Below are 27,709 nucleotides of genomic sequence, written 5' to 3' on the forward strand. Positions count from 1 at the left end.
GTATCTAACTAGCTTTGTAAGGGTCTAACTCTAATGAATTCCATTATGTAATACCTATTTATGCACCTATGTAAGTATGATAACACCCTTGTTGAAAAGTACAGTAAATGGTAGAAATATAGGTGCAAACATTTTACTTAAAAATATGTATGTATGAAGTGTTGTTAAAAGACTAGTCTTTAAGACTTTTGAACCTTAACGACTCGCGAACCTTTAAGGCTCAAGCTTTGAAAGCTAGAGCTTTAAAGGTTTGCTCACAAAGCGGTTTAGAACCTTAACGACTCAAACTTTTTATGACTTGTCAGAATGAAGTCTTTAAGACTCGGGCCTCATAGGGAACTCTAGCTTTTTAACTTAAGCTCAAACCCCCGAACCTTAAAAGCCGGTGTCAAGCTTAGAGCTCATACTTTGAGCTCTCTTTGCAGAAATTATTTTTGTGTAGAGAATTTACGAATATTATTATATCTATATCGGAAGAGTAACTTAACATCAGTTAACGCATTTACTGCCTGCAACGTATACAGGGTGGACCATTTAGAACCGTGATTCCGTTGCGTATGTACATCCAGATTCCAGATACATTTTCTATGAGACTATATTTAAAAAATTTCCCGTTTTGTTCCGTCCTATATGAGTGAGTCATAAGAAATAAAAATAAAAGTATTTAAAAAAAGATTTATTACTTAATTAAGACTGGGTGATTACTTGAAGATTTTTTTTTTGTTTTTGCTCGAGCACTCTTTGTCAGCGTGTTCACATTTCACAACACATACCTATTCATACCAAGTTTCAACTTTCTAGTACTAGTCACTGAGCCAACCCGCGGACTGACAGACAAACGAACGGACAGATGGCGAAACTATAAGGGTTCCTAGTTGACTATACGGAACTCTAAAAACGCGATAAGTCATAATTATCTTTTTCTGTTTTTCCCTATTTCACAAAAACGTATTAAATTTCACCCTACCCTATAGCATAGGTTGATCTTATCTGTTAAACGCTTTTACTTTTTGCTCCAAACCTTTACTGCTAAAAACCTTACAGACTTAAACCTTCAAAGATTAGGAGGCTTTAAAGCTTGAGGCCAAAAGACTCGAGGTTTCTTTGCTCGTAAGCAGAAACACGAACTCTTAGTTCGAGTCGTTAAGGTTCCGAGGCTTTAAGGTTCGAGGCTTCAAGGCTCAGCAGTCGCGACTCAAGTCTTGTAGTTTACGCCTCAAAGCTTAAATCCACAACACTATCAGTATGAATTAAGAATTTTGGGACGTATTTTTGAGTAGTTAAGTTGTATGCACCCATATTTGTACACGACTGTACAGTGTACCGTGTAACATAATATTGAAAAACTCCCATGCAGGATTCCGTCCGAAGGGTATGGCGTATTTCAGTCGAGAGAGGCCATCCTTCCACTACAAAAGTCGCAACTGGAGCTTGAGAATGCAGAGTCAGAACCGCACCAGGTCACCCATCCCACGTCGTAAGTTTTACGATTAATAATATCTTAAGTAACAACAGAAAATACAAGAGTCATACAGAGAAAAATATCTTTTAATACAGTTGCTCAAAGTGCTACTTTACGTAGCTGTTTAGCGTGCGGAAAGTTGGTTTTCGCGAAATAGTGCTTTTTACTTTTCCAATTTTTTTAAAGGGTCTAGCAGGCTAAGCGAACAAGAAGTGCCCCCAACGACGCATTTGGTCATTCTTTCAGGTGGTGTACTGGCAGGACCTAAGAACACTACGCTTAATATCAGTCCTCGATCTTCTTTTGTTTTCGAGTTATTCAGGATAATGTAAAATAATCAGCGTATCATTGAAAGTGTCATATTTTGTAAACTGTTCCAGTTAGATGAACCAAACAAAATTATATTTGACAATAATAAAATAGACTACAAAATGCATATTTTTAACTTGCATCATGTCCTTATACTTTATTATAAAAAATAAAAATATTTATTTTTTTATTTCTTTTTACTTTACGCGGAGGGTACACCTACAAAAAAAATATGCATGAGTAGCCACTAATACCCACTACATACACATATAAAAATATTTGCATAAATCTTCGTGCGTCATGTCAAAAAAAACATTATCGAACAAGTATAGTTACTAGCATATACTAAAGTACCAGTGCAGTGTGAAAATAAGTTAGTGTGTAGGTATACAATCTCCTCTAATAAACCTATTTATAATGCATCGACGATGACATGTCAACATTGATAATATTTGACACATAATATTATCTGCATTTGTTTTTGGCATTTAAATCAGCCTCTTGCCCAGTGCATGCATATTTTTTTGTAGGTGTACCCGCCGAGAAAAGAAAAAAAAAATTAAAAGTTTTTTTTTTATAATGAAGTATAAGGACATGATGCAAGTTAAAAATATGCATTTTGTAGTCTATTTTATTATTGTCAAATATAATTTTGTTTGGTTCATCTAACTTGAACAGTTTACAAAATATGACACTTTCAATGATACGCTGATTATTTTACATTATCCTGAATAACTCGAAAACAAAAGAAGATCGAGGACTGATAGCGTAGAGTGTTCTTAGGTCCTGCCAGTACACCACCTGAAAGAACGACCAAATCCATCGTTAGGGGCACTTCTTGTTCGCTTAGCCTGCTAGACCCTTTATACTTGTTCCAATTCATGACTACTTATTGATGAGTGTTACTCGTAATATTAGTTTCCTTTAAACGTCATTACCAACATAAAAACCTACTGTTAATGTAAGAATACGAAAAATATACATATTTCATATTTTATTACTTACCTCTTCTTCATCATTATAACACGTTTATTTTTTAATATTAAACATTGAAAAACCGTTCTTAATAAGTTGTCTGAATGGAACGGAATAGCTATGGAAGGTAGAGGTAGGAATAGCTGCCGAAACGCCTGTCAAAGAAGAGGCGTTTTTTCTTAATGCAAGCTAAGTTTCCAAAGGCAACATTCGATATTGTTGTAATTCCTTACTTGTTGTTTTTCTTATTTTTTCGCAACTGTGTTTAAAAACGTCGTTCGATCCACGTGCGGAAATGTCATTCTTCACTCGTCCTGAGTCTTGCCACGAGCCGTAGGCGAGTATATATATCGCGATATCTCGGTACTCGTGAAATAATGACATACTTTCCGCACCAGCATCGAAATGTACTATTCTCTATAACTCGTAACAAAAGTGGCGTTTTTTAATAGAGGTTGGTGATTATTTAGGTATACCTACTGGGTATATATGTTACGGGTAATGTTAGAAGGTTAATTAAACTCAAGTTTACCCTGGTATAACTAGTATTACCCTAGCCTTTTGGGTAAAGTCCGAAAATTAAATAACATTAATCTGTATTCGGCGTTTACCCGCACACATCTAGGTGTACCCAACACCGGCTGGGTAATGTCATCACTACTGATATTACCCTCCCAGTGTTGGGTAGACCTATATGTATACTTATGGGTAAACGCCGTATACAAATTAAAGTTGATAAATACATAATTATAGAGATCGCTTGGAGAACGCCATCTGATAAAAACAAACTCACATCTTATGAATCACACTATAAAGTTTATTTTTCTATGAGAAAGGACTATAAGAATGCTTAGATAAATGCGTCATTGAACGCTGAAAGTAGGTATTTAAATATGTTAATAGACGAAAAATGCGGTTGTACACTCAAGGTATTATTTATATATATATCGACACGGACAAAGTGCTAAAAATATTTTATTTATTGTTACTTAGCAACTATCTACGTACGTACGTATCTAGGTATGTACGCACTACCTTAATGTACGTGCAAGAAGGTAGTGTACACATATTTTTAGTACTTTGTACGTATCGATATTTAATAGGTACCTACCTTGATTGTACACTTCAACAGGCAGCAGCAAAAGTAGCGAGCGGGTAAGGTGCAGGTGGTCTAAATGATCTGGCCACGCTCTTATTCTCACATTATAAAGATGTGTTCTGATCATTTCTAACACATTTTTATTGTTTGTAACAGTGATCCGGTCAACCTAAGATTGAATAAGATAAGACGTTCATTAACTCGATGAACACGCAGCCCAACGGGTCTACGTATGATTGCTTAGAGGGCTCGATTTGGCTTAGTCTAGAGTTGATTAATTAATGTATTTATGATGATAGCTAGCAAGCAAGTACCTAATATTAAAAAATGATGTAAGTAACGGCACGGGTATTAACCGCACCGGGTATATGATTGAACATGCAGTTACTTGGACACGATGCTGCACATCTTCCGGGGTAACATCGGGTCGGGCCTGCTGGCCATGGGCGACGCCTACAAAAACGGAGGCATCGTCTTCGCACCCATCATGACGGCTGTACTAGGCGTCATTTGCGTCCACGCGCAACATCTGTTGGTAAGTTCATCAATTGCAGTTTGGTCTGTTTGGTTAACAAAAGTGGATTTTCTTAAATTCAATGATGGTGACAGTTTCAGGCTAATTGAATTTGATAAATTAAATTGTCTTTGGCTGGGACCTAATACATAACTTGGGGTTAGAAAATAATTAGATAATTACCGAATGTTTGCTCTGCCTACCTACTTACCACCCCTAAATTCAGCATTAGAGTCTGAGTGATGGACCTTGAGCATTTTTTGTCTTGGATTATGATAATTAGTATAACTACTTTCCGATCCGATAAATAGATAGGTACTAATCTAATGCCCTAATGTGGAGTCACACACGGCGAAGATATTATAACATTTTATCTTAAGATGCCTGGATATAAAATACTAGCTTTTGCCCGCGACTGTCTGCGTGGAATCAGTAATTTGTTTAGTTTATTTTTTATACAATCTGCAGACTAATTGATTCCCCATACAAATTTCTACGTTATTTCTGGGATAAAATCTACCCTATGTCGTTCCCCGGGACTCAAACCAGGGGGGGGGGGGCAGTCGCTTAGAGAGTCTTATATATTATACTACTCTTTGGCTCGGAACCGGTATTTATTATAAACCCCGAAATAGCCCAATATTTTGAATAATTTTATGCTCATTACGTAGGACTGAATCATGTATTTAGGAAACAATTTTGCATTATTAACTCAAACTATTAAGGATGAACATCCTCTTTACACTAAAGTGTTTTGTCTTTGCTTTAGACGTTGCTATGAAACGTTGTTATTACGGTTACTCTTTTGACTTATCTAAATAAACTATACACGTAAACATATATCTCGTTCTACTTTAATATGGTAGCAGAGCGTGGTTCAAATTAATGTTACACTATTTGCAATTGTGGTGAAGAAAGCGAAATTCCCAAAAATGCATTCGACTTTTTCGTCGGGTATAAAAATTGAGATTGGTCGTCTTGACGGAGCCACAAACTGGCAAACCTGGCGGTATAAGATACTACTGCTGCTAAAAAGTGCCCAGGTACGTTGGAAGCAATACAAGGTACGTTAACGAAACCTAAAACCCCAGATGAAGGAGCAACATCTGAGGAGAAAACAAAGTATAGGACGGAAATGGAAGCGTATCAAAAATCTGATAGTCAGGCGCTGCTAATCCTCACTACTAACATGACAGAGGAGACACTACAAAAGGTGATGTGTTGCGAAACAGCGAGCGAAATGTGGAAAGAGCTCCATAGACTCTATGACGGGGCAAAAGAAGACCGAAGCTACGACCTGTGCATGAGGTTCTTCCGCTACCAGAAGAGTGAAGAGCACGACGGCTACGCATATTTCAAATCTTAAAACTCTATGGTATGATCTGAAGCCCTGAAACCCTCAAAGAAATTGAGGGAGATAATCTGCCGGAAATGCTATTAATATGCAAAATTTTGGACACACTTCCTGAACAATACTTTAGCTTCAAATCAAGTTGGATTTTAATGAATAAAAGTGACAGGAACATAGAGAACTTGACTACGCAAGTATGCACACACGAGAGGTCTCTGAATCAGAAAAGTAATGAAGAAGCCGGAGGAAGTAACGAACTACTTATGTTACGAGGGAACAAACAGTAAGAAAAGCAAAGAAATAAGAAGGTCAAGAAATGCAATTACTGTGGAGAAGGCTTTCACAAAGTCACAGCCTGCAAGAAGTGGATTGCGGATGATAGACCTCCTAAAGCTCCAAAGCAAACCTCTAATATTGCAACATTGACACTGACTGACCTTGCTCTTACCTGCGAAACAAAGAATACGGATCCATGCTCGTGGTATGTAGATAATGGCTCGACAAGTCACGTCTCTAACAGAAGAGATATATATCAAAATTTTGAAAAATTTTATGAGTCCTCTACTAGAGTAATGACAGCCAACGGACAGGAGATACAAGCCCTAGGAAAAGGCTCAATCCATCTTGAAGCTGACATTAACGGCCACAAAGAGCAAGTAATCCTATCAAACGTATGGTACATACCAAGCATTAAACGAAACTTATTTTCCGTGCTGTACGCGCAAGATACGCTGAAAAATAGTTCTTTTAAGTCAAATGGCCTGTCTTGTATTTTGAAGAATGATGAAAAAGTGCTATTACTTGGAAATCGAGCCAAATATGGCGATTTATACAAACTTAACGTCAAGGTATTGATGCCGAAGCTTGAAGTGAACCAATTATCAGCACCTCAGAATCTTCAACTCTACCATGAACGCCTGGGACATCAGAACAAGAGACATGTGGAAAAACTGATACAGCAAGAGCTTGGAGTAAAGTTAAACTCGTCAAGTTCATCAGATATCTGTGAAGGCTGCGTTTTTGGAAAGAGCCATAGGCAAAAATTTGGTATGAGACCAAGAGCCACAAAGGCTGGAGAGATAATCAGCACTGATGTATGCGGTCCCTTCCCTTACTCGATCTCGAAGTGTAGATACTACGTTCTGTTCAAAGACGCGTACTCAAAGTATCGCTGGATCTACTTTCTGAGACAGAAGTCTGAAGTCCACGCACGGCTAAAGGACTTTCTTGCTGAAGCGAAAACTTCCGGACATGCACGTAATACAGTAACTGTTAAGCGATAATGGAGGAGAATTTGACAATGAATTAGTAAGGAATACTTTGAGAAAATATGGGATCAAACAAAGGTTTACCATGCCATACACTCCTGAGCAGAATATGTCCACGGAAAGAGAAAATCGCACGGTCGTAGAGATGACAAGGACACTGATGCACGCCCGCAATAAGATCCCAGAAGGTCTATGGGCTGAAGTAACAAATACATCGGTGTATATACTAAACAGGACAGGGCCTACTCCTGTAGAAGGAATGTCTCCGCACGAGCTTTGGTATTTATGGCAAGAAGCCAAGAATTGATCACCTAAAGGTAATAGGATGCGACTGCTACGTCCATATCCCAAAGCAGAAAAGGACTATTAGTAAGCTGGACAAAAAAGTACAAACAGGAATACTCATCGGGTATGACGGCGATGAAGGTTACAGAGTTTTCAATATAGAGGAGCTAAAACTTATCAGATCCCGAGATGTTGTCTTCAATGAAGCACCTTTAGCGGAGAAAACCAAGATTGGTAGAAGCTCGATAACGCCTCAGCCTAAAACAAACACCTATTACTTTGTCTCTTACAGATTCTGAAACTGCTAGCAAGAAGAGTTACTCTCATCGACTTGAAGAGGGTACCATCGAAGGGCGTTGCCGCGAGGTGAGTCGTCACACTCCGCCACCTATAGAGGCAAGTGTGGGAGAGGAATTCCATGAGGTGAGTCATACTCCTCCAGCTTTAGAGGCAAGCGTCGAAGATGACTACCGCGAACAAAGTCACACTCCTCCACCTTTAGAGGCAAGCGTCGAAGATGACTACCGCGAACAAAGTCACACTCATTCACCTTCAGAGGCAAGTGTCATTGAGGATTACGAGTCAATGGAAGATGAAGAGACAGCAGATATTGAACCTCCGACACGACAGCTACGCGATCGGAACCAAATAAAACCTCCGAAGTGGTTTAGTTTTTATCAGTTTCTTAATGAGGCTATATCTATCTCTGAACCCACTTCGCACCACGACGTGCTAAGAAGCCCTGAAAAAGATAAGTGGATAGAAGCTATGAACAATGAAGTACAATCCCTACAAGGGAACCAAACCTGGGAATTGACAACCCTACTTAAAAATAGAAAAGCACTAAGATGCAAATGGGTCTTTAAAATCAAAAGAAACCCTGACGGTACAGTCGACAAGTACAAAGCACGATTAGTCGCTGTTGGATATACACAAAAGAAGGGTATAGATTATGACCAAACATTTAGCCCTGTAGCAAAAATGAGCACAATCCGGATGCTACTTAGTATTGCTGCTAATGAGGGTTTAGTACTTAGACAGTTTGACGTCGCTACTGCTTTTCTTTACGGTACTGTCAAGGAGGAGCTCTTTATGCGACAGCCAGAGAGATACGACGATGGAACGAATCGAGTATGCAAACTGAAAAGAAGCCTATACGGGTTGATACAGGCGCCTAAGTGTTGGAACGAGTGCATCCATGACTTTCTTATAGGGTCCGGTTTCATTCAGAGTGAAGCAGATCCTTGTGTCTATGTCAGAGAACGAGGACAGAAGAAAATACTGCTCGCACTATATGTAGATGACGGATTGTTGGCCGCGTCAGATGCGAAAGAGGCTGATGACTTCATTAACAATGAGTTAAAAGGACGTTTTAAAATCACCACGAAGGTACCGTCCTATTTTCTGGGGCTTGAAATAGATCAACACAAAGATGGTACTATTAAAGTCCACCAAACGGCTTACACAAGAAAATTGCTTGAAAAGTATGGAATGAATAACTGTAAGGAGGTTGGAACACCCATACTAAAGCCTGAAAGAGTAATGGAGGATCGTCAAAGTCCTAACCAGTTACTTTCCTTAGCGGCTAGCCATTGGATCCTTATCGTACTTAATGGTTGGGACGAGACCGGATATTGCGTATGCAGTTGGAGTTGTATCACGAAACCTAGATAAACCTACCTCAAGTAATGTACAACAAGTAAAAAGAATACTTAGATATTTGAAGGGAACTGTCGATACAGGGCTTGAGTATAAGAAAGGTGAAAAGCGTCTGGTGTGCTACAGCGATGCCGATCACGGTGGAGACGATGCGACGGGTTGCTCCACAAGTAGAATAGTATGCCTGTATGCTGGTTCAGCGGAAGACGAAACACATAAAACTGAAACACTTCTATGTGAGACAGTGTGTGTCTGAAAAAGATATAACAATTGAGCAAGTACCGACAGCAGATCAACTTGCTGATATGTTTACGAAACCTCTTTACAAACCAAGACTGTTCAAACTATGCGAAGCCTTCTGTTTGAAAAAGAAGAGGGAATATTAAGGATGAACATCCTCTTTACGAGTGATTCTCAAAAGAATGGCATCGTAACCTGTCATCGAGTTTTTAAATTGAATGTATGCTTATTATCTGTTTTTCATATGTAAAAAAATATTTATACATAAACAAAAACAATGCTTATCGAGGCCGTCATTTTTTGTATTTAAATTTAATAAATAAATAATAATAAATAAAATTCGTTTATTTTCAGACAACTCATAGGTCCATAACATTGTTAGTAAGTTCTTAACTAAAAATTAAAACTAAAATTATTAATACTAAATACTAAAAAACTAAGATACTACAACTAAAATGAGTTAGTATTACTTAATAACATTTTAATTTGGACATTTCTAAAATTCAAAATTAAAATTAGCATTGCAAATTTAGGTACGTCAGACATAGGTAAAAATAAAATCAATTAATAGGATCATGGATTAAAATAATAAAAATAGAAGTAAAAAACTATAATAATAAAAATTGTCAATCCCAAATTAATTTTAAAGTTTACCAATTTAAATTTAAATTTACCAATTAAAATTTACAAACGTCGAGTGAAGTGATCCATCGTTTTTGCATGGGTGAATCCCACCTATCGGCAAACACCTTCAGAAGGCTGCTAGGGCTCCCGCGCATCCTTTCTAACAATGAGGCGCAGCGCTTCCTCATGATCGCATGAAAGCCATCAATTCCCGCCTCCGTAAACATGCCCGAAGCACTGCACCTTGGATGCAGCCCCAGCAACGCTCTAAATGCGTTATTATATTGCACACGGAGTGCGCTGTACGTCCTCTGGGCATAATTGACCCAGAGATTGCAGGTGTAAAAGCACTGGCAGTATGCCCTTAATACGTATATTTAAAAAAAATAAAGAGTATCACTTTTTACTGTCTTGTCCAAATGCATCGCTCTTCCAGTTTTTGTTCTTTAGATTTTATAAGCACCAATTGATGTTACTAAAGTATCATGCTATACGATTACATAAACAATACCTTTTAAAATGTACGTTGCACGGGTCTTATATATATATATATATATATATATATATATATATATATATATATATATATATATATATATATATTTTACAACAATATTCATGCATGAAGTTTGTCCAAGGATATTTTCACTGTAACCTGTACATCCGCGGTATTGTATCTCACTCACACATAGAAAATTATATTTAGATCAAAATTGTGGCAAAATATTAAACAAGTATCAAACTAACCATGGTATGGAAACATCATGACCCAAGTGTCGTAGTTTCAGAGAGACAAGTGATTAAAGGCAGAAATCTGGAGTTTGTAACAGGAATGATAAATTTAACTTGTCTCGATTATTTTACGAAATTGGTATAGGGTATAATGTAATAATATCACTTTAATATTGCATGAAGGTATATCTATCCATGCTAAAAGTGAGAAATTCGTATTATTATTCGTTTAAAAGATTAATTCTATAAAATGCATTTTTCACCGTAACCTGCTTATCTTTAACCTGTGATCAATGTACAGGTTGAAGTAAGTCTTGGCAGGTTATTGTGACTTCTGACTCGATCCATATATTTACAATACCTTTCAGTCTATAGTCTATATATGACCGCTTTCACTGGCATAATATCGTGAGCTTGTGCAAGCCGTCTGTATGTTCCTAGACATAAAATGCAGGACGTGTTTTATAGACTTTTATATTTTATATTTCCCCATAAACTTATTGTAGCCAAAACCGAAATTCATAGTCACTAGACTAGTTAGTAAGTTAGTTTTGCTGTGCATTTTTGGCAAATAGACAACCATTGTGCCTATTTTGTGTGTAGCAGATTAGTGCGGAGCCCGTTTTAAGAGCTCTTTCCCACTGAACATCCCGTTTTTTGCAGGTACGGGTATCTGCAGGATCCTGTTTTAGTAGTACCTATACGTGCAGTGTCCCACAAACAGAATGCTCTTGTGATTGTTATTATATTAGCATGTATACTACTAAAATGGGATCCTGCAGAAAACCGTACCCGCGTAGAACGGGATGTTCCAGACCCAGAATACAGACCCCTAACCCCTCAAGACTGTACGTACACCTTCACACACCTTCACGGTGGGGAACATGGCTCTTTCCTTTGAATATGATTAATAACACCAATGGAGACTTGGTTATGAACGGTACTAATAGAGAGGAGTATGCGGTTGAATAGGATTGTTCAAATGCCCACACTATTTACTAGGCCTCGGCTTCCAGGTTTCGAAGGCTCTATTAGCCCCAAGAGCTTTCCCCGTTTCTGCTATTTGTAACATATGTGGTGAAGAGCTGAGTGGACTTCCACAAGCATTATGCACTAATAGTATCTGTTTCTGACATAAGTAGGGTGGCTCGTGAAAGTACTTATGCCCGCCATTTCTCCTTCACCGCGAGGTCCCCGCATTACAGGGTATTTAATGCAGTCGCACTTGTGAATATCACGTGGAGTTTTTCGCTCTCCCGCCGCCATCCAATGTCCCCTCGGTATTTCGGCTTCTGTAATCTTAATGTATCTGCTGCCCTTCCAACGAGCCTCCTGCAAGAACTCCACGATCAGTCGGTCACCCTCACTCTGGACTACCTTGCGAGTCCGGTGAGCGTGCCGAAGTTTTAGGTAGCAAGCGATAATTTGATGTGATTCGTCTTTTTAGCCATGTCCATATCTGACACAGTAGCACTAGCGCACTTGACACAGGACTCAGGCGGTGGCGCCCTATCCCTTAGGAACCTCTTTCTGCGACTATGCATTTTTGAATGACAGAAGTTTGCTGTTACGGAAGCGGCCGTTAAATAAGCCTATGCCAACGTTCAACGATGATAGTAGGGCTTTATATACACCCAAACTGGAATTATGCAATTCAAGATAACGTCTTTAAAGAAATATTTAATTTTTACTTCCTATCCTACCGGCTGCGCCATTTAAGGATGTAAATCAAACACCTAGTTCGGGCTGAGACTGGCTCGTACTTTACTTAGGTACATGCGTATATCACAAATATCAGATCTACCCACAATATCCTACTTTAATAAGTTTGATCGTATATAATTTAAATTAAAACTCACTTTTTCTGCTACATTTCCCTCCTAACCTGTGTAGTTCAACTTTAACCTGCATCTCAAAACTTCGACTTGCCATAACTTCTTCATTTTCATTAAAATTTCATAGCCTCTTCGAAATTTGGGGTACTTGAAATATTAGAAAATATTTTTCATTCTTAAAAGTGAAAAAAAAATACAAAAAAAATATTTTTAATACAGTTGCTCAAAAAGTGCTACTTGTCGTGGCTGTTTAGCGTGCGGAAAGTTGGTTTTCGCGAACTAGTGCTTTTTACTTTTCCAATTTTTTTAAATTTTAAGTGGTTCCAATTCATGACTACTTATTGATGAATGTTAATATTAGTTTCCTTTAAACGTCGTAATCAACATAAAAACCTACTGTTAATGTAAGAATACGAAAAAGATGCATATTTCATATTTTATTACTTACCTCTTCATCATTATAAGTATTAACACGTTTATTTTTTAATGTTGAAAAACCGTTCTTAATAAGTTGTCTGAATGGAACGGAACGCCTGTCAAAGAAGAGGCGTATTTTCTTACTGTAAGAATGTTTTAAGTTTCCAAAGGCAACATTCGATATTGTTTTTATAAATATACGATACACAAATAATCGTAAATAACGATATTTAGGTAATAATAGTACAATGTTTTAATATTTATTATTGTTTCTGTCTTGTAGAACATGCATTTAAAAAAAAAACCTTTCATTGAAGTGGGTTCAATAATAATAACAAGATCTATTCTAGTCGAATAAAAGCTAGAAAAACACCTCTTCATAATGTCAATGTCAATGATGTCAGTGTCACAGAATTAATAATATAAAAGTTTGTAATTCCATTCCTTACTTGTTGCTTTTCTTATTTTTTCGCAACTGTATTAAAAAAACGTCGTTCGATACACGTGCGGATATGTCATTCTTTTCCTCACTAGCATCGAAATGTACTATTTTGGTTAATTTTAACCTGCCGATGCCACTTTTTGAGAATCACTTACACTAAAGTGTTTTGTCTTTAATTTAGACGTTGCTATGAAACGTTGTTATTACGGTTACTCTTTTGACTTATCTAAATAAACTATACACGTAAACATATTTCTCGTTCTACTTTAATACAAACTACCTTTATAGCAAATTTCATCTGGATCAGTTCAGCGGTTTAAGCGTTAAGAGGAAACAGACAGACACACTTTCGCATTTATAATATTATTAGGGATACCTATGGATATATGGATATTAGTATGGATTATAGTATATATCTTAAGGTATCACACATTGTTAAGTTACGATAATATATCCACTTAATATCTTAATTAAGACAGCATGTTAAGATATATTTCGCATCTTAAGATGACATCTTCGCATCGCTAGGCATCTTAACATAAATTTATTATAACATAATATTATCATGTCGCTCGATAGCTTAACATACTGTAATATCGTAATAGATATTTACGATACAAGTGCGGAAAAGAGGAAAAAATTCGAAACGAGTGGCGATAAATTAAAACACGGCCGCAGGGAGTGTTTTAAATCGACACGAGTTGCTAATTACCTATTCGCACGTGTAACGTACAACGTTTTACAGTACATATATGGCCCTTTAAACTTTCGACATATGCACGAAAACTGTTCTTTACGCACTAGTGCGAGAAAGTAGTACCATATGTACTGTAAATAACTAATAGTATCTTCGCCGTGTGTGACGCCCTTTACATACTTACCGTTCACTTCCTCAACAAGTAGCAACTTTACGATAACATACATTATTTTAGCTCAATTGCTCAGAAGAGATGCTTCGCCAAACAAAAAGGGAGAAACCGCCAAACTTTTCGGAAACAGTGTCCCTGGTGTTCGAGACCGGGCCCCCGCGGCTGCGGCCGCTGGCCGCCACCATGAAGGTGCTGGTGGACACCTTCCTGTGCGTCACGCAGCTTGGCTTCTGCTGTGTCTACATCGTCTTCATCGCTAATAATGTTAAAATTGTAAGTGACGCTTATATACCTACTTATCCTTGTATACCTTAGTTCGAATGTTAGTTAGGTACTCACAAATATTGCAAAAAAATAATAAATTGATAAAAAAAATTATAAACGTTGGTGTTGGTGATAGTGATTTAGTGGCAGATTAGTGGGTTCTGAGATCATCAAACCTAGGTGTCAGTCAAAAAGTAGCTGATTACCAATCTAATTGAACATAATTATATATATTATATATTACTAATAGCTGTTGCCCGCGACTTGGTACGCGTGGATGTATAATTATGTTGTAGTCGTTTTTTACCACACTAAATCTGGTTTCGACTTATTAGAGATTGTTAGTAGGTAGGTAGTAATTATACAATTAGATTAATGCCATTAATTTAAATTATGACATTTCGAAGAAATGCAGCACAGCTATCACGGAAGCCCTTATTGAAAAAAAAGTTTGTCCTATTAGATCACTATTCATAAAAGATGCTCACAAAGATGGACGAAAAGAAAAAGAAGCCCTTGATAAATAATTATCTTCTGGAAACTACCCTAGCAAAATTTACACCTAGCAATCGAGAGATCCATCGCAAAACCCGAGCCATCATTGGCTCTCGGTCATTCCAACAAAAAAAGATCATTACGATCTATCCCCATTAGAATTCAGAGACGCGCTATCAATATGCTACCATAGAATACCAAACGTCATGCCGCAGTCATGCGACGGCTGTGGCAACCACAGACCTAAAATGTATGCTTACGTGGCAACGGCAGCTTCAACATTGACCACGCGCTCTGCTGTAAAACCGGAGGTCTAATCACAATGCGGCATAATGAGATTAGAGACTTATTCTGTGAACTTTGGCAACACGTGTGGGGGCAACGTAACAAAAGAACCAATAATTTCGGGAAATGACTGCGGCCTACGTGCAGATCTATCCAGTCGTGGCGTTTGGGATGCGCAGAGGGAGGCGTTGTTTGATATCCGTGTCGTCGACACTGACGCTCCTTCTTACCTCTCACGGCCCGTCACATCTGTACTAAAATCAGCCGAAAACGAAAAGCAGAGAAAATATTCAAAGGCCTGCGAAATGCGACATGCAACATTCACCCCACTTGTAACATCTGTTGACAGCGTCCATGCACCCCAAATGTGCTCATTTATCAAACATATGGCAGAAACTATATCTCAACGGCGAAACCGCTTACTAAGCACTATACTGGGCTGGCTGAGATGTAGGATCAGTATCGCCTTTATACGCGCCACCAGCATGTGCATTCGAGGCACACGCCACCGTTTTAAGTCCGCAGCCAGGTGGCTTGGGTTTGACGACGGTGCCGCTTTTTCGATTGTAAATTGAAACCCCTTTTCTACCTACCCTAAAATTTTCAATTTGTGTTGTTGATTATGTAAATAAATGCTTGATATACTATTCGAAACAGATTGCTGGCTTATACAGATGATGATCTATATAAATTGTACAATTAGATTTCCTATTAACAGAAAGAAAATAAATGCGATAAGTAAGCTTAGTTAGATTAGAAATACTGCATAGTGCATTGCAGTACATATTTCTAAAATGATGTTCGCTTACAATTTATATAACTCGTTATGTCCTCGACAGTGGCATGCGTTACACAGGCATGGGATAGGCCTCAATTATAATAGGTCTATCGCAGTAGATACTTAGTACGAAAAATAGGACCTGCAATAATACTAGCTACTGTAAATACACTAACTAGGTAGGTACCTACTTAGGCTGCTTCGTTTAGTGCATGTTTAGATTTTTGTGAGTACCATGGCCGGTTCGATATATTTGATCTCGACTGTACAAAAACCTTACCTACTTAGGATGCCGAAGTTAGAGGAAGTAAATAAACTGTTAATTTATTTCTAAAATGACTTGCTAAAGCAGATATCTGACATAAATTTACATAGACACGAAATTATGGATGGTATAGAAAGGATACCAATCTCTTATGGCAGAATTGTTGCAAAAGTGACCGCTTTCAGCTTTAAATAATAGTTCCTAATCTCTCCGGTGGCGCTAGTTAGGCTCTGGGACATGAGTATAACAACATGAACCATATAAGGCAACAAATTACCCGACCAAATTACGTAGGTTATTTTTGGTAGTATTTCGGTGTATGGTGGCGCCGCCTAATTACTGTTTTTTGATGGACACTTTTCATACATAGAGATTTGGCTCCTTTATATAGTCTCCATGCACGAAATGTTTAGATCATAGAGTAACTTATACTAGAGCGGTACTGTCATAGTAAATTTTGTAACCCCATTAAATTCACTGCCATCTGTCGACACACTTTAAAACTAAAAATGGAGATTTATAAAAATACGATAAAATGTATTTAAATATGGATAAATGATTTTTTTCATTTGCATAAATTATTATTATGATTTTGACCCATGTTCTTTCACTGATATGCGTTAAAATTGTTAAATAACAAACGAAACCGTCAACGCCATCTATACGACAGTAGGCCAAAACTAGTAGCGCCCTCTGAACGAGAATCAAATTTTCTTGATTTTTCGAGGCACGTTCTTTCCTTAGACTGTATCCATCTATTTCGGAGTTATATCTATCTTTGGTTTAGATTCATTAAACGAAAATAATAAATAACGATTACTAATTTAATGCGCAACACACAGCCGAATCCTTGCCTAATTACTTAATATTAGCCTTGGCCTGGCGCCTGATTATACGCAACTTACAGAAATTTGTCCTTAGATCTGCGAGCAGTACGGTATCCACATGGAGCTGTCGGTGCACATGATCTTCGTGCTAGTGCCGGTGCTGGCGTCGTGCATGGTGCGCAACCTGAAGTATCTGACGCCGTTCTCGACGGTGGCCAACGTGCTGATGGCGCTGGGCGTGGGCGCGGTGATCTACGAAGCCTCGCACGGTTTACCCGACGTCAGCACCAGGGACTACATCGCCTCGTGGCGACAGCTGCCTCTCTATTTCGGGACTGCCGTGTATGCCTTCGAAGGAATTGGTTTGGTAAGTAACGGCGAGCGTAAAATATCTACGTTATTCATATTATGACCAACTCGATGGTATGGTTAAGACCTACCGTAAACAAAAGAGGCGGTAACTATCTAGGGCGATCAATCCAACTGGGATGATGAGGGTAAATAAGAACGACTAACGAAATTAAAACTCAAAATATTATTGAAGGTACTCCCACTAAAGAACGAGATGCGTCGTCCCGAGCTGTTTCAGAAGCCCCTGGGCGTGCTGAACGTCAGCATGGTGGTGGTGGGCGCCATCTTCGTGACCGTTGGCTTCCTCGGCTATCTCAAGTGGGGCGACCAAGTGCAGGGCAGCCTCACGCTCAACATGGCTCCTGGCCATATGTAAGAAATGCCTCAATTTTTCATTCGTTTTACACATAAAGCCGCATCTGCGTTCCTTAACCTGTTCACATCATGCTTCCTTAGACAGTGAATCAATCGATATTTTGTCCCCTTATAAAATATAGAATAAAAATTGATAGCAATACCAGATAATAATTCTACTTAAATAAATTAGTAATTATTTAACACATCAACTTCCACCATCGCTACATCGCGTTGACAGAATAGTTACCTACCTCTGCCCCCTTGGCGTCGTGATATCGCACACGTGATTTCATACAAAATGTATGAAAAATCTAAAATACTTGTGTTTTGAACATTTATAAAAATTAAAATTAAATTAAAATTCTTTATTTCGAGTATCTGTGACTCATAAGTACATAATACAAACATTAAACAAACACAAACATTAATCAAACACAAACATTAAACCAATAACATTAAAGAAATAATTACAATTAAGGTAGGTAACCGTAAGTACTAACCGTGGTAGAAACATTGACACCCGTCATCTATTTCTCAATGTGCTATAAATACTGGTAGTAGAGGGGTTAAAGCAAGAGATAACGTCCTTAAGAACTATTTACATGGGTACTTTACAATACAATACAATACAACACAATACAATACAATAATTTTTATTTGCAAAAAAGGGTAACGTTTACAGGTCTTAATGTAAGTAAACAGTAGTTTTTTGCTTCACCTTTTCAGCTGTGTACAACAGCATGCAAATCCACGAAGGCATCTTAAAAATATGTAATTACATTTGAAAACTTTACGTAGGTATGTTCTCCGTCTCCGACATTACTTCTGAATAGGAACAGTATAACATTATGATCATTGTCAAGAGGGCGCTGTTATTCGCATGTATAGGGTGACAGTTCAGTATACTTGAGTATACCTAGTATGAAAAAATAGTTCCAGTGAAATTCCGGTATGGCACCGTGCGAAGTGCATGGTGGGGGTAAGTAAAACGATCGCAGCGCATAAGGTGGTAAAAATTGGCAACTAACGGATTAGCGTCTTTAACATTTCATACAAGTGATATGGGTCGAAATGGAACTATAATTTACGATTACTCTTGAGATATTTATTTAAATTGTATGGTGTAAAGGACCATTGTAATCGGTATGAAATGCTTAATATAACTAACGTAATCAAATTAAATAATTTGATAATTATTAATACTGTATCCGTGTAAATAGCTTTACAAATACCACATACTATGAAATCTTTTTGTAGAAGATAAGAATGGGTATAGTAAGTTATCCTTAAAAGATAGAAATACACCATCGCGGACTTTTTTGTAGACCAATGAAAGAGAGATCTTTCCACCATACATTGTTTTGTTATAACTCAAACGGGTTGGGCAGCGTTTTCGATTAAAGCTCTTACCCAGCGTGATTTTTATCTGACTTCATTACCAAATATATGTATATTTAATTTATATATTTCAACCAATTTACGCAAAACCTTAACAAATTATACGCCTTAACCTTCCTCAAAAATCACTCTATTCATAGGTGAAACCCGCATAAAAATCCGTTCAGTAGTTTTGACTGAAATTATTACGATTTACTTACTTCTCGCTTAATAGTTTTGACAAAATAGCCTATAGTTGCAACCGCTGTGTGGCGCTCGCTGTAGTCGTGCACGGTCCCAAATGTCCCAATCCGGCCCGCGGCCCGGTCAGGCTTTATTAACTACCTACGTGGACATTTAATGTTTGCTATTGTGCGAGTGCGACACACTAAAGTACAAACCACTGTTACCAGCCGTGCAGCCATAAAGTCGTTTCGATATTAATGGACGATTGTTTCCGCTAGCCTGAGTACCGTCGTGCAAGGCTTGATCGCACTGGCCATGCTACTCACGTACCCGCTGCAGTTCTACGTGCCCGTGGCCATCGCGTGGCCCGGCCTGCGCCGCAAGGTAGGCGCCGCCTCTCCAGTGGCCAAGGAGCTGGGGTTCCGGGCGGGACTCGTGCTACTTACCTGTAAGTTACTTTCCTTTATTTTTACTTAATTGTGTACCGGCCAATAATATACCTATCATGTTACAATTATAAATCATATACGATCTATTACATTATTTGCTTTCATAAGTAATATTAACTATTTTTTTAAAGCGTTTTTCAATAAAAAGACACGTCAAGATTGTTTACCTTATTTCTAATGCTAAAAAAACGAAATACAGTTTGTAGATTGCATATTTTACAAATATATGATGAATATTGCAATGAAACCTTTAGGCGGGCCAGGACAGATTCGTATTTAATCAGATGAGGTTTAGGCCTTAATCTGAGTAAGTACGACTCTAAGGTTGCCAGTTTCTATTTAATTCGGATTCTAAATAGGTATGATTATGAATAGGGCATTTTCTAAGTTATTCAAGTTCCTAAAATGTTAGGTTATTAAAATCTCAAATTCCTAGCACTTCAGATTCTCATTATGCCGAATTCTGAGTAGGACAGAAAATTACATATTGGAATCTTAGTACTTATGTGTAATTCCGAGTACGACCGATTCGGTGTTGATCGGATTCTGTTATAAAAAAAAATTAAAAAATTATCCACAAAATATGTACCATTTAAAAAATTATCCACATATTACCATTAAAAAATTATCCACAAATTATGCCAAAATAGATACCTGTCCATAGAAAATTTCCTTCTTACCCTGAGTCGACGGAGCCCCGCATACTATTTCTCGGCGGTTTGCCCTTCGGGCATCTAAAGCAACCTAACGAACCTAACCTACCTACCTATTGATTTAGTGTGACGTTATTCATCATTAAAAGATTCTGTTCAATTTCTTAATCGAATCGTTGCTAATCGGATGAGATAAGAAACTGCATTAGTCCTAATCCAACTCGTTACCAATCTGACGTAGTACTGTCATGTCACGGGACCCCTTTATTCGAATCTGTCCGACTCAGAAATTGGTTTAAAGAGAAAGTGACTTCCATATCATAAGTCGTATGTCGAAACTGCTTTATTCAGAAACATACCTATAGCAAATCAGACCTCAACAGAGTCGTACTTACTTAGATTCTGGCCTAAAACCCAACTGCCTTAATACGAATCTGTCCTGGCCCACCTAAAGGCCATTAAGCAAAAAAATGGCAAAAAAATCACGTTTGTTGTATGGGACCCCCAATTAAATATTTATTTTATTCTGTTTTTAGTGTTTGTTGTTATAGCGGCAACAGAAATACATCATCTGTGAAAATTTCAACTGTCTAGCTATCACGGTTCATGAGATACTGCCTGGTGACTGACAGACAGACGGAAAGAGGAGTCTTAGTAAAAGGGTCCCGTTTTTACCCTTTGAGTACGGAACCCTAAAAAAATGAAGCAGACTATTTTTTTTTCATTACATTTCTATCATCGCTCGCACAAAGGACTAATACTAGACTACTAAAAGTAGTGAGGTGGAAAATCACTTACACTACACATATAGTATATAGCATAAAAAAACCGGCCAAGTGCGAGTCAGACTCGCGTTCCAGGGGTTCCGTACATTACACAATTTTGAAAAAAATACACAAAATAGATCTTTACCTATAGATTACAGAAAAACCTAAGCGCTGGTGGCCTAGCGGTAAGAGCGTGCGACTTTCAATCCGGAGGTCGCGGGTTCCAACCCCGGCTCGTACCAATGAGTTTTTCGGAACTTATGTACGAAATATCATTTGATATTTACCAGTCGCTTTTCGGTGAAGGAAAACATCGTGAGGAATCCGGACTGATCCTAACAAGGCCTAGTTCCCCCTCTGGGTTGAAAGGTCAGATGGCAGTCGCTTTCGTAAAAACTAGTGCCTACGTCGATTCTTAGGATTAGTTGTCAAGCGGACCCCAGGCTCCCAGGAGCCGTGGTAAAATGCCAGGATAACGCGAGGAAGAAGAAGATTACAGGAAAACCTATTAGAAATTGCAGTCAAGCGTGAGTCGGACTTAATTATTTAGTTTTTGATCCGACCCCTATGGGTTTTTTAATGACATTTACACATTGTGTTTTTTATGTGAAACTTGAGTAAACACATTGTGTTTTTTATGTGAAACGTGAGTAAACACATTGTGTTTTTTATGTGAAACGTGAGTAAACACATTGTGTTTTTTATGTGAAACGTGAGTAAACACATTGTGTTTTTTATGTGAAACGTGATGTCATTGAAAAACCCGTAGGGGTCGGATCAAAAACTAAGTAATTAAGTCCGACTCACGCTTGACTGCAATTTCTAATAGGTTTTCCTGTAATCTATAGGTAAAGATCTATTTTGTGTATATTTTTCAAAATTTTAGAACCAGTAGTTTCGGAGATAAAGGGGGGGAATGATCATTTTTTGCCTATTTTCTTGATTAACTTTTAAATTGTTTATCCTCAAATTATAAAAAAAATATATTTGATATTCTCACAATGATCTTTTTCATTTGATATATAACACGATATGGTTTAAAAAACTTTATTTTTTCATTTTTCATTTACCCCCCAAAAGTGGCCCCCATGTTTAAAATTAATTTGTTTACGTTACATGTCCGTCGTTGGGTCACAAACTTACATATGTGTACCAAATTTCAACTTAATTGGTCCAGTAGTTACGTAATAGTCAAATAATTTACGGGTGTCCTTAGCCTCTATACAAAGACTAATCCCATGTAGAGATTGTATATTAGCTTCTTAGAAATGCATAAAGATCTGTTTTACAAACTAAAAAAAATTCAGTGGACCTCGTATTAAATTAAAATTATTGTGTACATAAGTATTATCTCTAATCTACATATCTGTAGATGGCGGCCACTTGAATTTATTCAGAATTCTCTCAACCCGGAGGCAGCGGCGCCGGAGAGACCGGATCGTCAGCGTTTGTGGGATGACGTGGGGGTTAAGCGGTTGCTGGGGGGCTTGGTGGAGAGTGCGGTGGGTGTGGACAGGGCGAGGGTAATCGCAGTGTCGAAGCCGGAGTCTGGAGCGTGGCTTCACGCGCTTCCTTCTCCGCACTTGGGTACACTGCTTGACAACGACTCGACGCGGATTGCAGTTGCTCTTCGCCTGGGCTGTGCGGTGTGTGAACCCCACGTTTGCATCTGCGGTACTTCGCAAGCGGGAGAAATATGAGGTCCTGGCGAACTATTTATTTGTCCCTCTTGCAGTGGAAATTACGGGGTGCTGGTGTACGGAGGCCAAGGCCTTTTTCGGGGAAGTGGGGAGACGCATGCGGGAGAGGGGTTTGGATCCTCGCTCTGGGTCCTTCCTGATGCAAAGATTGTCCATCGCGGTTCAACGTGGCAACGCGGCGAGCGTCATGGGCACCTTTGCATCGGGGGGGGGGGGGGGGGGGGGGTCGCGGGACGATTTTCGGGACGGCTGAAGTGTAACTTATTATTATTAGTGTTAGTTTCTAGGATAGTATAGTTTAGAGTAAGAGTAATTTGTTATTGTGATGTATAATTCAGAATTTAATATGATTTTCTTACCGAAATGGGTATGCAAGGTAAATAGTTATTTGTACAACAAGAGAGCAAAGTTTGATATTTCTTCGAGTGCTTATTTTGAGACCCGTGCAAGAGAAACATTAGTAGACGCTTGAGCGTAGTAAGGGACTCAAAAGCGCACGAGATGTAAATAAATTTGATCTAGTGTCGTACACACAACTTTTCACCTCAGCAGTGAGAACATATTAGACAACCTGTAAAATGTATTAATCCTTCTTGATCACTTATTCACTCATGTTTTCTTAAGATATTCTAACAATTCAGTTTAATTACCGCAATCAAACACAAGAACAAAACTAAATAAATTTCAGTAAAATAATATGAAAATAACGAACATCCATTGAAACTTCAAACGACAGCTTTTTTTTGTACTTACTATTTGTAAACTATAGTAGAGACTGGTAAAAGTAGAATAATTTATTTTGCGTGATAATCTGTGTATTTTTTGAAGTTCATTATTTTAATTGTACAATAAAATACGTAAAAAGATTAGTTATTAAGAAGTCATTACTCGTACGTGTTTATGAACGATGCGTTCTGACATTTTTCGGGGTCCTATACCGTTGAATATCGTTAGAACTTTTTTGTCTCTTTCTTTTTGCTAACGACGTGAAAGGGACAATGATAATAGAATCCAAGTATTACGGTACGGCTCCACACTATTGTGATTATTATATATAATACTTTGTATAGGTACCTACTTAATAGTTTGAAATTAGTAATGTAGAATGTTACATTTAAAGTTTACCCGAAGAGTAGAAACACCCTGTAAGAGAATATGTACATATGTATATATATATATATATATATATAACCTTTGTTTGTTTGTTTGCAGTCATTCTTGCCGAGAGCATACCCCAGCTGGGCCTGTTCATCTCGCTGGTGGGCGCCATCAGCAGCACGGCCCTGGCGCTCATGTTCCCCCCGCTGATAGAGATAGTGATGACCTCGCAGAAGCAAGGAGGAGTACCCTTCCACATGCTTGCCAAAGACATATTTATCATTTTACTTGGACTCTTTATATTTATTACTGGTACTTACGAAAGTATATCATCCATTGTGAAAGCTTTCGTAGCAAAATGACAACTGGACACGATTTTTCTGTAAATTTAATTGAAGATTATTACTTACCTGTGTAAGTTATAACTAAGTTACGTACAACCGTTTATAACACTAATCAAGCTCAAATTTTAATACTTACTAATCAATTTGATAGTTGTATATTTTAACAGATTGACAATCGTAAACGAGCTATCGTTTAGTTGGAATGACAAACATTTTAAAAACTTATAGATTGCCATTAGATGTCACTGTGCAACAAATTTAATTTTACCTAATTAATAATGATATATGTTATAGCCAACTTTCTCGTGTCGAATCATTGGTCATTACTTTTATAATGAGCAGACACAAATTTTAATTAACCTCAAATGATACGTTATATCCTCATGTCTAACTCCAAGAAAGCAATTTTGAAAATAATATCATTAACAATTTTCTTTTTAATTTTTCAATTTTACAAAGTTACACAGTTCTACTTCAATACCTATTTCACGAGACTTATGGAACTATACTGCAGATACGGTACATATTAATTATAAAATGATACGTAATATCCATATATCGAACGGGAAATACCTCTTTAACCCTTTAACTGCGCCTTTCATCAGTTGGTATAGTTTGTTTAGTTTTTGACACAAAATATCAAGATTGTATCCTTCAGATACGATATATGTACCTTACTGATTTTTTTTTTCCAAATTGCTTTCTTGGGGTTCGATATCAAGATATTACCATCCATACATACAACTTTCGGATATTTTCTAGCATAATATAACCCTGCAACACGTTCTGAATATAATAGTCTTGGTTAATTTTTACTCCCCGATCCACGAACAGCAGTGGTAGTTTGCCCCTAGGTTATGGACGGTATAGAAAGGACGACAATCTCTTATGGCAGAACTATTGCAAAAGTGACCATCGTTCAGCTTTAAATAATAGTTCCTCATCTCTCCGATGGCGCTAGTTAGGCTCTGGGACATGAGTATAACATGAACCATATAAGGCAACAAATAACCCGACCAAATTACGTAGGTTGTTTTTGGTAGTATTTCGGTGTATGGTGGCGCCGCCTAATTACTGTTTTTTGATGGACACTTTTCATACATAGAGATTTGGCTCCTTTATGTAGTCTCCATGCCCTAGGTGATATGGCACCCCACACCATGACGACCAACGCCAAATGGCGGTAATGCAAACTTTTTCGGTAGTATTTTTTTAATTCAGAGACAAACTTAGTCGGGTGCCGACCATCGTTCGATATCAAGTAACATGCGATATTTGTCAAAATAGTTTGCATCTAATGCTTCATTTCGGAGGCCAAATCAAATTACTTTGTTCCTCAGAGATGTTCTAAATTTGAATGTAATTAAGGTATCCTTTTATCGATACATTAAAGTGAACATTACGATGCACCCACAGATACATGTTTGTTTGTACTACCTATCTTGCAAACTTGTCATGGTCTTAGAGTTAGACTTATCGTGTCTGAATATATTGTAGGGAGGTTATGATATGGATGTAGATAAAAGGTTTTTATAGTTCTGTGGTAGGCTAAGTAAGATGATTTAATAGTTGATTTATTACTATTGCAGATTTATTACTATTAGATAAAATAATATATAATATATGTTCCAATATCAATCTGTTCGGTCTGCGGCATACCTAATTTAACAAGAGCATCTGTCCCTGCATGCTCGACTGAACTCTACTTTCCACATAGTCGTTTGCTCGGTCATATTATAATTTAAGAAATTATTATTGTGAATACAATGAAATTGATTCACATGCCGCTCGGGATAATTTGAGCACGAGTGTTTTAATAAAAGTAGCAAATAATACCATATAATTACATTAATTACCTACGTATTCGTACTATATACATACTTACCTACATTATAATATGTAAGCCATTAACCATTTTAACTTTAATAGCACAGTGAATATATTTATGGTCGATGTATTTATTTTCAACCGAAATTCTGAGGTCTGTTGATTTTTACTATGTCTTTTCTAGTTTATTGCCACGGATCATGGAATCCTGGGGTCCGCTTGGCAACTTATCCCAAGAATTAGTGTAGGTAGGCACTAGTTTTTGGTTACATATTTAAATTTATTAGATTAGAGCAATTATACCATAGGGGCCCACTGACTATCAGTCCGCCGGACAATATCGGCCTGTCAGTGAGAACAAAAATTTGACAGTTCCGAACAACTGACAGGCCGATATCGTCCGGCGGACTGATAGTCAGTGGGCCCCTTTGTATCGATAAGACATGTAGTGTACTTACCAGTAGCCAACGCTTTGCCATTTCACTCTCTAATCTGATGATTGACCTACCTAATTACTTAGTTACATTTCACTGTGCTTTAATATATTTAGCCCTTACTAATTAGGTACTAGGTAAGTATAATAACTTGGATTGAAGGATTTTTATTAATACAATAATAATACAATATACTGTATGATGTAGATTGCATGTAGCGGAGATGAGAATGTTAAGGTGGATGTGTGGCGTGACGAGAATGGATAGGATAAGGAATGAGTATATAAGAGGAAGCCTGAAAGTTGCACCCATAACAGAAAAAGTAAGGGCAAATCGCCTAGCATGGTACGGGCATGTGATGCGGAGGGATGAAAGTCATGTGACAAGAAAGGTATTAAGAATGAATGTGGAGGGAAGTACGAGGAGAGGAAAACCGAGGAAAAGGTGGATGGACTGTGTGAAAGATGATATGAAACTAAAGCAAATGAATGATGAGATGACGGGTGACAGAGATGTATGGAGGAAAAAGACATGCTGCGCCGACCCCAAGTGAATGGGACAAGGGCAAGCGAATGATGATGATACTGTATGATGTATTTTTAATAATACAATATACTTAATTTTTACTTTAATCATACCTGATACGAAGTAGCTTTAGTAACTATAAGTCTGTGATACAGTGAGAGTGAAACTAATGTGATCGATTATGAAAACTGTATTTATTATTTTCTAAGACATTATGGGTAACATATTATTATTAGTCATAGTCGCAAGTTTATAACTGTAATTATCCAAAATTGACTTAACAATATATTATAATGATATGACACATGAAATAAAGATGTTCATATTTATGAAGAATTAATTACATACCTACTTACTTAAATAAATAAATTGGTGATAATCGATACCTGTTCTTGTGTAATTTCAATACCTATACGTATATATATATATATATATATATATATATATATATATATATATATATATATATACACACCTGCGAGTAGATGGATAGGACCGGGGTATCGGCGGAAGGAGTTTCTAAATGCAAATAACCTACATTATAAGCATCTTATTAAATAATGGTGATCACAATGATAATATTACCCACAAATATGTATAATAAATGTTGGGCTTAATCTCACACAGATTGACATAGTCCCAAATT

At 37.6% G+C, this 27,709-nt stretch overlaps 1 protein-coding gene across 3 annotated transcripts in view; it reads left to right on the plus strand.

The window, feature by feature from the left end:
* Nucleotides 1-24,320, plus strand: part of LOC134754320 (proton-coupled amino acid transporter-like protein CG1139) — a 79,464-nt gene extending 55,144 nt beyond the window's left edge. For all 3 annotated transcript variants that reach the window (XM_063690581.1, XM_063690582.1, XM_063690583.1), the window contains 7 exons: nt 1,358-1,477; nt 4,230-4,380; nt 14,145-14,354; nt 17,090-17,362; nt 17,540-17,718; nt 19,545-19,714; nt 24,048-24,320. In XM_063690581.1, the coding sequence (XP_063546651.1) occupies nt 1,358-1,477; nt 4,230-4,380; nt 14,145-14,354; nt 17,090-17,362; nt 17,540-17,718; nt 19,545-19,714; nt 24,048-24,295 (1,351 nt within the window). In that variant the 3' untranslated portion in view covers nt 24,296-24,320. The remainder of the gene's footprint in view (nt 1-1,357; nt 1,478-4,229; nt 4,381-14,144; nt 14,355-17,089; nt 17,363-17,539; nt 17,719-19,544; nt 19,715-24,047) is intronic.
* The last annotated feature ends 3,389 nt before the right edge of the window (nt 24,321-27,709 follow it).

The sequence above is a fragment of the Cydia strobilella genome, chromosome Z (assembly GCF_947568885.1).
Source record: "Cydia strobilella chromosome Z, ilCydStro3.1, whole genome shotgun sequence".
NCBI lineage: Eukaryota > Metazoa > Arthropoda > Insecta > Lepidoptera > Tortricidae > Cydia > Cydia strobilella.